We start from the raw sequence: 13,743 nt of genomic DNA, 5'->3' as shown, positions 1-13,743 counted from the left end.
TTAAAACAAGCTGCACTAATCTCAGATGCTGAGAAAACTATGGACAATTTGAACTGGCAATTTCTCTTTGAAGCATTGGAAGATATGGGCTTTGATAATAATTTTATTCAAGGAATCAAGTAGTATATATATCTTAAATGGTGTTTAATGGTTCAATGAATTGACTAAACATTGTGATATCCAGAAGGGGACAAGACAAGGTTGTCCTTGGTCCCCTTTTCTGTTTATTTTGGTTCTTCAATTTTGAATAGATATTAAACAAGATGAGAAGATAGTGGATCTAAAAATTAAAAATTAGACTTTGAAATTCAGAGTATTTGTTGATAATTTGGATTTGATTTTACCAAAAAACATAGTTTTAAAATCAAAAAAAGTTAAATATTTGGGTGTTATTTGACTAATTCGAATTGTATATTGTTTCAAAATAACTATGTTAAGGTATGGTATGAAGTTAAAAAAGATACATTGGGATGGGAAAAAATGCAATTGTCACTGAGATTTTTAAAGAAATCCCATTTGTTTCCCATTCTATCTTCTCCCCATATTATTTAATATCTATTTAAAACTAATGGAGTTTGACTTAAGGTTTGGAATGGGTATTATCAGTATCCTGACTACCTTAAGGCTGACTCAGCCTTCCATCCTTCCGAGATTGGTAAAATCAGGACCCAGACTGTTAGGGGCAATATGCTGATGTTGTAAATCACTCAGAGAATGCTGGAGGGCACTGTAGAACGGTATACAAGTCTCCCAACTCTATTGTTCCTTACCAGCTAATTCCAACGATGTGAACAGCATTCTTGACTAAAGCATTCAGTTTAAAAATAGTCTGTATGAGAGTGAACACGCAGAAATTAAATCCAGGCAAGAGAGATGCCATTGGTAAATAGGAATCTGGACAATGATATTTGAATGATCTAAAAATTAAGATTATTAGAAGTAAAAGGAAAGCATATAAAGTTGGTTTATTTGGTTAAAGTTAAAGCAAGATATCTTACTTCTGGAAATCCTTAATGGACCTTCTGCTGACCCAGAAGATGATTTATGGATTTGTTTATAGATGACAGTTGGGATATGGGATGAAGATATAAACCTTTATAATCTTAGAGGCAGTGAAGAGTTGCTAAATTTATTTATACTTATGATGGAAGTTGAAAGTCACTTCTTTATACATTTATTTTCTCTTTCATTGTATTCCTACTTTTTCCTTTCCTTTTTATTCTTTCCATTCTTTTTTCTTATTATTATCATATCGTCAACACACACACACACACACACACACACACACACACACACACACACACACACTATTCTAATTTTGAATTTCAGATAAGGGCTAATTCAAATAATGCTATCTATGAATAAGAATGCGTGTGGTGCCAGGCGGGAAAAATATACTTCTACCAGGATAACCTCTATTTTTTATACATAACTCCACTTTTAAAAAGTTGTCATTACAATCGAAGACAACAGTTATTTAAGTAATTTTCTTTATCAATAACTTGAACAGGAGTTAACCAATCATTCTTAAAGGAGAAGTCAGAATGAAATATTAAGAGAAACAAAGACATACTTCATCTCTAGCACCTCCTCCAAATGCTTCCTCCGTTCAGCCCGCAAGTTGGTTAAATGGGTTTCCTTCTCAGCCAGAGACTGCTGAGTAGAGGACAGCTTTGCTTTCATAGATTCCAGTTCTTGTTTTACTTTCTCCATAGCCATCATCAACTCTTCTACCTAAGGAATTTAAGAATGATAAAGAGGAAGAGAGAAAGTATGTGATTATGAAACAATATTTGCCATTCACCAGAGTTATAGCGTGATGGAACAAAAATATTGCAAATGGTCAATTTATCCCTGTTGAAATAACATGGTTAGTCTAAAATAACATATATTGATACTATTATAAATTACAGGCAGCACTTCTTTATTACACATATGTCTATTCAATATTGGGTTTTAATTTATAATCACTGATAATAAATCTTTTATGCCCTATCTTCATTAAAATGTAGAGAAAAGTTACATTACAAAATTTTAATTACAAAGCCAATATTCCTAATTTCAGCATCTCAACAAAACTGTACTAACACATTCTCAAATACATTAAAGTAATTCTCCTATCATATTCAGAATATTCAAATAGATCTTTCTCGCTCAGAGCAAAGATTTCGTTTATATGGAGTGAAGGTTGTTCTTTAACTAATTGAAAAGTTTTGTATTTGTGCTGGAACTCTATTCCGTTTTGCTTTTCTCTATGGTTTGATTAAAGGCAGTGGATGGAGCCATCTTATTTATCTATCAGCTCTTGAACCATCTCGGACCTCGCTGGACCATCAGATCTGATACAGTTCAAAATATATTGCAAGAAAGTGTAGATTACTAAAGGAGAAAGATACCAGCACAAGTTAGTCTGAAGAAATCAGAAACAGGACAAAAAGACAACCCCTTCTTATCTAACTAAACCTAAAACCAATAAAAGAAAGGTAGATATGCAGAGGCAAATTTATTTGTCAAGGCTCTTCCTAGAGCCTGGATGATTTCAATAGGCTAGAACCACAGATACCCCTGAAGTCTTCCTTGTTAATGTCACATTGCAGACAGCAACGTGAAACAACAGTTCTGGTGAAATAACATCTCCTACTGGGAAAGGTAAAGATGGGATGAAATGAGAACCATTATTGTAGCACACTCAAGCAACGGCTCTCAAACAGTCTTGTTTGTCTATGCCAGAGATCCTCAAACTACGGGCCCATCGAAGCCATTAATCCAGCCCGCATGGGACCGCAAAGCTGACCGTCCCACATCACCTCACCTACCTACTGGCCCCCACCCACCTTCTGGAAGCTGAGACCAAAAACGGGATGCGCGAAGGCCTCGGGAGGCAAAAACGGACCAAAAATGCATGCTACTAATTCATTCATTCATTCATTCATTCATTCATTCATTCATTCATTCATTCATTCATTGTTTAAAAGATTTGTATGCCCCCATTTTAAAACACAACTATGGGTGGCTTACAACACCAGTAAAATGCTCAAACCATTAAACATATAACCGTAACATGGTTGACTTAAATTCTGCCCCCTCTGGCTTCCTGAAGTCCTCCAAATCTGCTCTAGAGGGATTTCTTTTTAAATAGATTTGAGGGGCAGTATCAGGGAAAAGGAAAGAAAGTATGAGCTCCACCTTCAAGAGATTTGCTCACATAGCAACAAATTTAGTTGAATATTTTTTTATTTTATTTAATCATATCCTATTCTGGAGAATGCCTTGGCAAGATTTTTCAGAATTCAGATTTTGCCATTATCTCCTTCCTAGGTTTGAGAGAAAGTGACTGGTGCAAGGTCACCCTGTGTTGTGGTCCGCTGGCGGCCTGTGAGCTGGCAGCAGAGTCAGACAGTGAGGAGGCTGGGGAGGAACATGGGTCAGTCCTGGAGTCTGGGGAAGGCTCGGATGAGGGTTCTGCATCAGAGGCAGAGATGGGGCCAGGGCCATCTGGGAGTTATGTGCAGACTCCGGAGCCTCCAGAGTCGGACATCAGCAAGGCAGAGGAACAGGGGGAGCCTGTTCCCAGTACGCGCATGTGCAAAGCTGCCAGAAGGCAAGAACAGTTAAAACAAAAGGGATGACTGGGGAGTAGGGCTTGGAGATGATTGGCCCCTCCCATAAGGCATAAAGGAGGAACAAAGGCACGTGAGCCTTTGCAGGAAGCAATGTTGTTTGGTCTGGCCGGTTTAAATTCTGCAGCTCCGTTTTGACTCTGTGTTCCGTGTGGTCTTGCAAAACTAATTGCCAATTAGGTCTTGGCAGCGTGTCAAGGGAGATAAAGGTGGGTGCTTATCAGCCTTATCCTGAAGGACTTTGGCAGACTTCTGTCGGACTCTTTACAACTATTTGTGACTCATCTGTGAATGAACAGAATGAGAATGAACAGGCTGTGAATGAACAGAATTCACAGCTGTTGAAATAAAAAGAGGGTTTTTGGGACTAATTGTGTGCTTTTTACTGTCTCAGGAAGCCTAGGTCAGAGCACCCCGCTGGCTTTGTGATCAGTTTCTAATCTGATGCCTTAAGCCCCATGCCAAATTGGTTTGTCTGTCTAATGATATATTTAGTTTAATAGTACCCAACATTTACTTAGTTCTATTGCAAAATATCCCAAGTCAGGATAAAGGATTCAGCTGAATAATTCACTCAACCCTTTCTAGCTCTATGACAATATTCAGTACAATCCCAACCCTCCCCCCCCCAAATACAGCAATAGACTTATACACCACTTCATAATTTACAGCCCTCTCTAAGCAGTTTATAGAGTTAGCATATTGCCCCCAACAATCTGGGTCCTCATTTTACCCAACTCTGAAGGATGAAAGGCTGAGTCAACTTTGAGCCATTGAGAATGGAACTATAATTATAACTATAATAGAATTGAAAATAGAATCCATCCAAGTCAAATCTCTCTTCTTTAAAATGATTGGTGAAAATATTTCCCCATAAAATTGCTAAAAGTTCTGAGTGACTAAGATTTACAAACCTCAAAACCCAATGCTAAGTATTTGTTTTCTCTTCTGGCCATCCCCCAAACTTTAACATATACCGGTAGTAGACAAACCTCAGTTTCAGATTATGGCAATCATTCAACAACAAGAAGTAGAGCATGTTGAAATATTATCTCTCAGACGATAAAGCATTTGTTAACAGCAGAAGTAGAAGATGTTTATGCATTGGTTTAAAAAGGGAAACCACAGATATTGGGGCATTCAACAAACCCTGCAAAATACATTAATCTATAGGGCACCAAGTTACCAACACTTCATGGAAACAATGTAGAAATGAGATACTTTTAGCATAACTGACAAAGAAATTCCCAAACACTCTCTCCCATATGCTTAAGATTATGTAACATCTAATACAAGTCCTTCAGAATAATGTTATCTGGATATATTAAAAAATCCATGCTTCTTGATTTAAGATCCAAGTGTTGAAACTCTTTTAAATAAAAATGGACTACTAAAGACACAGAAATTGAGAATATTCTGAAATACTGTTATTATCAAATTATATTGCTTCGGATCTTCATAAAATATACTGTTACATGTTTAAGTTGTAATATCAGTTATGGGTTTTAAGGTCAATCATTACCTGCTTCCAGATATGCAGTAGAAGTCACATGGACAGAACTAACAATGCAAATCCATAAATATCCAACGTTTTTTAAAGATAGACTAAGGCTGTGATGGCAAACCTTTTCGGCGCCAAGTGCTGAAAATGGAGCGAGTGTGCGTGCGTGGATGTGGCACCGAGTGCTGAAAAGGGCCAACTGATCATCATGCACACATGCGCACCAGAAACCCGGAAGAGGAACGGGCGATGCTGTGCGTGCCAGGTGACATGGCTCTGTGCGCCACTTCGGGCATGCCTCCCCTAAGCTCGCCATCACGGGACTAAGGACTCCTATGAAAAAAATATGCTAATCTGAAGTACAAATATCTGGAAAAGTTTAAGAAAGCTTTTTATTACGAAAATATTTTTGAGAGTGGAAGATGATGCTCATTTTCAATGTATGTTTCATTGTTTGGAAACAGATTGTTTGACTTGGCTACTGAAACTAATCTTTGGGGTTTACAGACTAAATGCGATATGTATTGCAACCTCAACAGATACATTTCCTAACTTCTTACAGTTTTATTTAAGAAGAGACATGCTATAATGGGCTTGGGAGACAGGAAGAAGAGCCGCAGCCAAGTCTGACAAGAGATAGCTCAGCTTGCAGAAGGAATGGTGGTGAAGAAAGCATCTCAGAAGGGACCTTCCCTAGTTCTCTGGAAAGAAAAGATAGGCGATGGGGACGTAAGTGCTTTCAGACTTCCAAGATTATATTACTGTAATCGTACAATCAAGGTAGTATTAATAGTACTCATGGTTTTGGTTTCTTTTCTGAACTACCTCAAAGAGCTCAGCAAGAGAGAATTTGATTCTCTGTGTGCAGAATGTATGCACTCAATGTGATCTTCCAAATAGCATAATATGGTGGCAAAACTATGGCATGAATCATGGGGGGAAAAATACCCTAAAATCTTTTCCTCACTGAAAAAAAAGAAACGAAACCATTCTTCAAATCTATCGACCTTCCCAGACCTGAAGAGAAGAAATAGCAGTTGCAGCTTGTTAAGCAATAGAAAAAAGAAGAGATTAAAAAAAACTGCAAAAGACAATAAACTGGCACCAAATACTATAACCAATAAGAAGGTTTCTATCCTTCTCTGCATCTGGGCCTCTATTTAAATGAATCTGTCTGTTTAACTAAAGCAGATGCTTGATTTAACTCGTAACATTGAAACGTTTACTTAAATAAAAATAATTCCTCTATGCAAAGTCAGAAGCTTGATATGAAGGCAATAACTGGATTTATGGGTTTGTTGGTAAGCTGAAAGGCTGTTGTAAAGCTTCAAAAATTTTTCTATTCTTAATTTGCGCTAGTCCTTCAAAGTAAAACTCGATTTAGAGAACTAAATCAACTTAAAAATGTCAGTTAAAAAAAACAAAACACAACAGCCTAAAACACCAGGAACACCCCCCAAAAGCAGCAGAACACATCCCAAAACTACTGTATTTTTCAGAGTATAAAACGCACCTTAGTTTTTTGGGAGGAAAATAGAGGGGTGGGAATTCTGCCTACCAGGTATTCATCTGGCTAGTCCCAGCACATTAGTTTGCTTGCTGGTTTTGAGGTTGGAGCTGGTTGGGGCTGTGCTTCCAAAGCACAGCTGATTGTCGGAGGAAGCAGCAATTAGAAAAGCAGGCAAAACACGGAAGATCGCTTCGCTCGTGTTGGGGCTGAAAAATAGCTTCAAAAGCACAGCTGATCCTCAGAGGGAGCTCCAGTGACTAAAGCAGGCGAAGCGCAGAAGGGTAAGAGAAGGCAGCAGCTGTTCCGGGTAGCCATTTTGGGCAACGCGCAGGGTTACATTTGGAGTATAAGATGCACCCAAATTTTCAGCCTCTTTTAGGAGGGAAAAAAGTGTGTCTTATACTCTGAAAAATACAGTAATTTCAGTCCCACTGCCTGCCTAATTTGTTGGAACACATCTCAAAAAAATATGAAGAATGCTCTAGACGTCTCTGTTCACTTCCTGTTCTTTACTGTGTTCTCCTCCAGAGAATTCACCCATGTCTGAGCCAGTAGACTCCTCTTTTGCATCAGATGATTAATTTACATATCAATGATAATTTGATAACACCGTTTGAGTTTATTCAGCGCTATAGTACACTGTGGACAGAGGAAACCATATGTAATAGATTAATCTATGGGAGTACTTTGGTTAGATAAACTTCGGGACAGAGTTATATCAGAAGATAATTTTAAAAAATATCTATGAACAAAATTTAGCTAGAACTGTGATGAAAAGGGCAACAGGATTTAAACACTGAAGAATGAAATAGCGAAGATAGGTTTGAAGACAATTTTTTAAACAGCTAATTTTACATTATGGCTTATTCAAAGTAAAATTGTTAGAAGAATCTTAAATATAAAAACTGGACTTTGATGCAAAACTCATGAAAAAGGTTGCAGTTGTTTATGTTATTCCTGATGTATTGTCAGCCATATCAATTTGAATGTGCCGTCAAGAGCTTTTTAAAGAAGCATAGCATGGAGAAGAGAAAGCTGAAGAGTTATAGATTTGCTAAAGTCTTTTGCAGACAGGGTCTCCATTTTTCCAGAAATGCAAAGAAGATGAGCTCTCACGTCTTAGGGCTATATTTCAGCAGTGAAATCCACTTACCTTCGCTACTGATTCGGGAAAGGAAGCGCGCATGCCTGCCTCTTCTGCGCAAGTGCAGAGGGTAAAAAATGGGACGTAGTAATGTCCTGGTGGGTGGGCGGAGCCTCCCATTGCTGGCGCTACCGGTTCATGCGAGCCGGATAGATCCAGCCGGATTTCACCGCTGCTATATTTATAGGAAAGACTCCTAAAACTGAGTGCAGATCAACATTCAGAAATATTATTTTGTGTCTCTTTTCTAGTCCTCTATGGGAAAAATTCTCATGTTTTAAAAAAAGAAAAAACAAATAAAGTACTGATGACAAATAATCAAGTTTAAAGAAGATGTTTTTCAGGGGCTTTTGGGAAAGGTATGGCAAACTAAAGACGGCTCTACGAAAGCAGGACCAATGACTGCAGCAGAGACCAAGGAACCAGTGAGAAGATCAGTTTCTTGGAACTTCTCTAGATAAAAAGATGATGGGAGATCACTCACACGTGCTCTGGACAGCTGAGGACTTTGTGGGACAAAGATTTTGGTAGGATTGAGCACCAAGAAAGGGTGGGATTAGTTTTTGAAGGACACTAAATTCACAAACTTCACTTTCTAATCACTTATGGAAATTGCTCATTAATTATTTCTAAGATATTAGAGGCCTTCAGAATGACGTGTGTATATATATATATTGTTCTGCCCCAGCTATGGATCCCAGAGAATGCAGCACACACAAACTATGAACCAAACTCAATTTACTTCCAAATGTAGTTTTTTACAAATGCAGGCTGTTAACTAAAACGTTCTTAACAACCTGCCAGAAATTCCACAGAAAGATAAAGTCTTACGAGAGTTGGCAAAAAGCCCAGAAGCAAGGTTTGCAAAGAAAATCCAGATTCAATGATCGAGCGAACATGCGTTGTTTTCTGCAACTTTTACAAGCTGTGTGCAAACTTAAATAGGCTAAGGGAGTGGCCAATTAGCCCCAAGCCTTACTCTCGAGGAGACCTCCTGAGTAACCACTTCTGCCTTTTGGCAGCTCTGCGTGCCTGTGCATTGAGAAGAGGCTCCTCCACTTCATCCTCTGCACTTAAATGAGCCTCTGGAGGTTCTGAAGGCCCTGGCTGAATCCCTGCCTCCGGCACCACATCTTCTTCAGCCCCCTTGCTGTCCGACTCGAGCGCCGGCTGCACAGGCTGCTGGCGCAACACCACAACAGCCTCCTCGTCGTCAGAATCAGCAACAATCTGTGCAGGCCACTGGCGGGCCACAACATATATATACACATACACACAGTATTGTGAGTAAAAATAGATAAATGGATACCATCTTGATGGGAAGACCTAGCTGCATTCGTATGTGTTGTATACATGCACATACTTTTTGCGTCTGTACACACAAATACACACACAGACCTGACTATATTACAGTGGTCATATCTAAGGACATTATAGTACAGCACCAATCCATGCCTATTTCATGTTGCACATTCAATACAAATGCCCATAGTATTGTTCTGAATTGTCTGTGCAGGCTGGGGACTGAAAATACTGTTTTGCAGAGGTTTCATTCCTTCTTGAAAAACATATCTGATTAGTATTACTGGGGAAGGAAAGGTCAAACCAACTCCTTATTTCAGGGTATTCATTCTCTTCTATCTTATTTAACAACTACATGAAATTACCGGGAGAAGTCAGCTGTTGCTTTGGCTTCGTTAACATTAGCATGCTTCAGTAACATCAATATGCCAATGATTCCTAACTTTATATCATGTCTCCAGGCCAAAGAAGCAATGAGCAGGAAGTCCTGACCAGTGCTTGGAAACTGTGAGGGACTAGGTGAAATAAAATGGCTTTCATTAGTACAGAAACTCTCTAATTCCATGGAAATTCCATCAATAGTTCTTGATGGGGTTGAATTTCCCCAGAAAGAGCCAGTGGGTGATCAAGAGTATTTCTTGGACCTATGACTCTTGCTGGAGCAGCAGGTGAAAGTCATATCAAGAAAAACCTTCGGCAACACAAAGAGATACATAATGGGGCTATTTTCAAAAATGACCAGAAAACTGCAGCTGGCCCAAGACACAGCTGCTAGCTAGGGAAGTTGCTGACCTCATCCTCTCTGGATTACAGCTTCATTTCAGGGGTGGGGGTGGGGGGGTGGGGTCAAGATTAAAGCAAAAAAAACTCATTTCTTCTTTGAATACAATATTCTATTTATATGTGGAAAAATGCTCTTTGTGAGATTTATTTTGATAGCTGATAGCTATAGTTTTTGGAAAAAAAATTTCAAACGACTTTATGAAAGGGATCTGACCTCATAACCGTTCTTAACTTCTACTGTGTTCCTGGGTCTACTGTGGTTTTAGTCTTTACTGCAGCAAAGAGAAAAAGGTTCGGATTTTATCTTTTTGAAACAATTGCCTGACGCTCTGTGTCTTCCTTTCTTCTCCCCTCCCTCTCTGCTTCATTTGTCATGCTAGCTGTACCTGTCATATTTTTCACTTCATTTATTTGGCTCATTCCCTCTACCTTACAGTCTTAAACATTATTTATGTGGTTCAGTTCAGGAACAATCAGGCAGCTTTTAAATATTTTGGACAATAACATCTCTAAACAAAGACAGTTAGCCATTTATAAAGTTGCAGTCTAACAATGCTCAAGAACAATCTAGTAACACATTCTTAGAACAAGGTTGATTCTATCTGCTTCTTATGTAGTGAAATGTGATGGCATTACTGAGGCGGCTTATTTTGAGGCCTACAATTTATATATTTGGAAAAATTGATTATACATCGCATGTTTTAATATATTTCCTTTACTTGTATTACCAATATTAACCTGAAATATCAATACCTGTGACCATAAGCATGCAAACCTGTTTTTCAGCTTGTGTCCTGGCTGATTCTTCTTGAGCTAATATCATTTCCCGTTCTGCAGTTATTTGTACACTCTCTCTCAGTGCTTCTTCTAGCTCCTCAATTCGATCATCCTTCTTATGCAAACTATCCTGGAAAATGATAGGACACCAGATGAAGTAGCTTCTAGAGCAAATAAGTCAAGTGCCAGGTCACCCACAAGGGAGTTTCCAGCAATGGAATTCCACAAAGTTAAGTTTTCATACAGAAGAAAATCACAGATGTAAGGTGAAGGAAGAGCTGGAGTAAATCCATAGCCAAGACAAAAGTTAGCAAACTGAGATGAGCAATAGCAGTGCAATTAGTGTTAAGACAGCTAGAGACTGGTGGGTAGTTTTTTTGTGCAAAAGCACATCTTCACATGCAATTCAGGTTAGTAGGCAGAAGATGTAGATGTACAGCAAGCATTACCCTTCCTTCACAGGTACCCTCAATCTGACAGTTCAAAAGTAAGAAATCAGAAGAAGCATGAGATGTAGTAAATGACTTAAGAAAAACTGTCTTAAAAAAACAATACTAAGATCTCTCAACCCCCTTTCATATAAAGATACCGGTAGTTGATCTAACTGAAAAAAAAATAGGTGAAAATCTGAAGACAAAGGAATAAGATAAGTTGTATTTGAAAAAAACCCTGTACTATATGACTAGAAACATAATCTTCTCAGAATAAAACACATGTTTACAGATCAAAATGCTACATTAAATATTCACTTAATGCCTGAAAATATAACCAACTAGAGATGATTAATCAAATCTTGAAAACTTGAAATGCATTGTAGCAAATGTTGGATCATTTTCTGTTTCTGAACTTATATACAAGAAATAGTTGCCTTTCCTAGCTGTTATACCTTCCTTATGCTGTATGATTGTAATAAAGATTTGATTGATTTGCTGTTATGATAAAATGGCCATCTACCAAGTGCTTTGGATTCTGCCAATTATATGACAGGATAAATTCCATAACTGTAGAATCCTACACAGCATTGTAATTACCACAAATGGTATTTAATATCAGGGCCTGCTAGGCCTTTCTGAATGAAAGATACCTACAATATGTCCATAAGAGTGATATTGTTAGCTGTGTGAAATATACATGTTCAAAACATGGTATTAAGATAGGAAAACACAGCATGGAAAAAAGTGGAGCATAAAGCCTTGATTTTAATTAAAAGGAAATGGAAAATGATGGGATGTCAAATCTGAATTCTTGATCATTTTGCAAACTGAAGCCTGGTACCAGTTTCTAAACTCTATTAACAGCAAATAATAAAAATGTTATTACCTTTGAGAAACTAGCTGGCAAAAGTATACATATTAACACAAAACTGAATATAAAAAAATCCAAACATTAGAAGAAATGCATTCCTATATATAATTATTTGGTTCTTTTTTTTAAAATGGGAAACTAGTAAGAAAGTAGAATACAATGAAAAAAGTGAAACCGAAGTAGAAAGATTTGTTCGTTTCCTAGTTTCTACTAATGGATGTGTAATAAGAAAGACAAGAGCAGAATGCAACATGGATCTAACAGATAAAAAGTGTTCGTATCAGAATACTCTTATCAACAAAGATGATAAACTGAACGACCTTCATGGAGCAACTAGTAAGGCATCAAGAATACTAGTTCTTTTATGCTTTCTGCAGTTTTGTTAGACTACATTCTTATAAAGCTGCTAAAAGCTTTAGAATTATACTCAGTCAGTCTGTAAAAGACAGTCCTAGAAAATTATAGTATGCTGTTTGTTCTGACTACATCGACAGGAAAAATACTCATTAGGTTGTCTACCATATATCAGAATCCAGACTATCACATTCAGTATCGTCAGTTGTTATCTTCAGTTCTGCAAAGAATTGTTTGTCCAAGTACAATACATCTGAATAATTATGTAGAAACATGAGGAATAAAAAAAAGCAGAGCTATGTAACAGATTTCCATGTACTCTGCATTGGTGGAAAGGAGCAATTGTTTTTGTAAATAAAATTAGTTCAATTAATTTCCACTTTCAAAAATGTGAAATATATAGAACGTTGGTAATTTTGTCTCACATAAAATTGGTGGCCCTTAATATTATAATATAATCAGATGAACATTTAATTTGATGTTTAAATAAATTCTGTATATTACACATTCAGAAATATACACACAAAAACACCTACACTACTATTCAACAAATCCTCTGGAAAAATTAATGAAATGCAAGTGACAACTGTTGCTATCAGAAAACAATTAGCTACCAATAAATCATCACTTAAGAATCAGTCATATGTCTAGGTTATACATTAATTCCTTAAATTAGGTTTTTGGCGAAACGTTTGGATTTTTTGCCTAAAACCTTATCTTACTGAATTTGGCATGAGCCAGTCAGAAGTAAGCCTAGATATAGGACAACCTATTTTGAGCTACTCTAAACTATTATTGCTGGAGTAGCAATCAGATCTACATTTTTGCCATGGAACACAACATCTATTATACATAAACTCATCTTTGTATATGTTTACAACAATATATAGCACCTGTAAATATTCTGTGATGAATGGAAGGAAATATACACTGAATAAGTATAAAAATGAAGGAATGTCAGGATGCTTAGAAAGATACTTCTGTAAGTCTGATAATATTTACTGAAGTTTGTGTATCTCTCAATATCTCAGCAGACAATTCCTTTTGTTTTGCCATATGTTTAAATTTTATCTCCATTTCCAAACCGAGAAGGGCTCTAACATTAGCTCAGTTCAATGTTTTATTGTTGGCTGTTTCAGAAGATATACATAAAAAAAAAAATACTTCATTGTGCCAAGGAAATTTATGCTTCTCTTTTGATCAGAAGCAGTAGTTTTAGATTTAGTATTTTAGCATTACTACTATTTCTACTTCTAGTCTCAAAGTTTTACTTAAAGTACTTTTTGTCACAATATTTTACTCTTTTACCAAAGAAGTCACCTGAAATGCTTTGTATTTTTAACACTTTTGTTTGAATGCTTTTGTTTTATGCTGATTATTGACTGAACTAAAAACTGACTACTGCACAGTATAATCTGTGTGTGTGTGTGTGTGAGAGAGAGAGAGA

The 13,743-nt window shown here is 37.2% G+C and overlaps 1 protein-coding gene across 2 annotated transcripts in view; it reads right to left on the bottom strand.

Moving 5' to 3' along the window:
- The window catches only part of ERC1 (ELKS/RAB6-interacting/CAST family member 1), a 148,774-nt gene that overhangs the window by 71,911 nt on the left and 63,120 nt on the right, over positions 1 to 13,743 (bottom strand). For both annotated transcript variants that reach the window (XM_070946610.1, XM_070946613.1), the window contains 2 exons: positions 10,636 to 10,767; positions 1,574 to 1,734 (listed from right to left, as the gene is read on the bottom strand). In XM_070946610.1, coding sequence (XP_070802711.1) covers positions 1,574 to 1,734; positions 10,636 to 10,767 — 293 coding nt within the window. The remainder of the gene's footprint in view (positions 1 to 1,573; positions 1,735 to 10,635; positions 10,768 to 13,743) is intronic.

This window comes from Pituophis catenifer, unplaced genomic scaffold (assembly GCF_029215685.1).
Source record: "Pituophis catenifer annectens isolate HBS135680 unplaced genomic scaffold, rPitCat1.0.hap2 SCAF_7, whole genome shotgun sequence".
Classification (NCBI taxonomy): Eukaryota; Metazoa; Chordata; class Lepidosauria; order Squamata; family Colubridae; genus Pituophis; species Pituophis catenifer.
The sequence above is the reverse complement of the archived record's forward strand: the minus strand, read 5'-3'. Positions and strand labels throughout refer to the sequence as shown.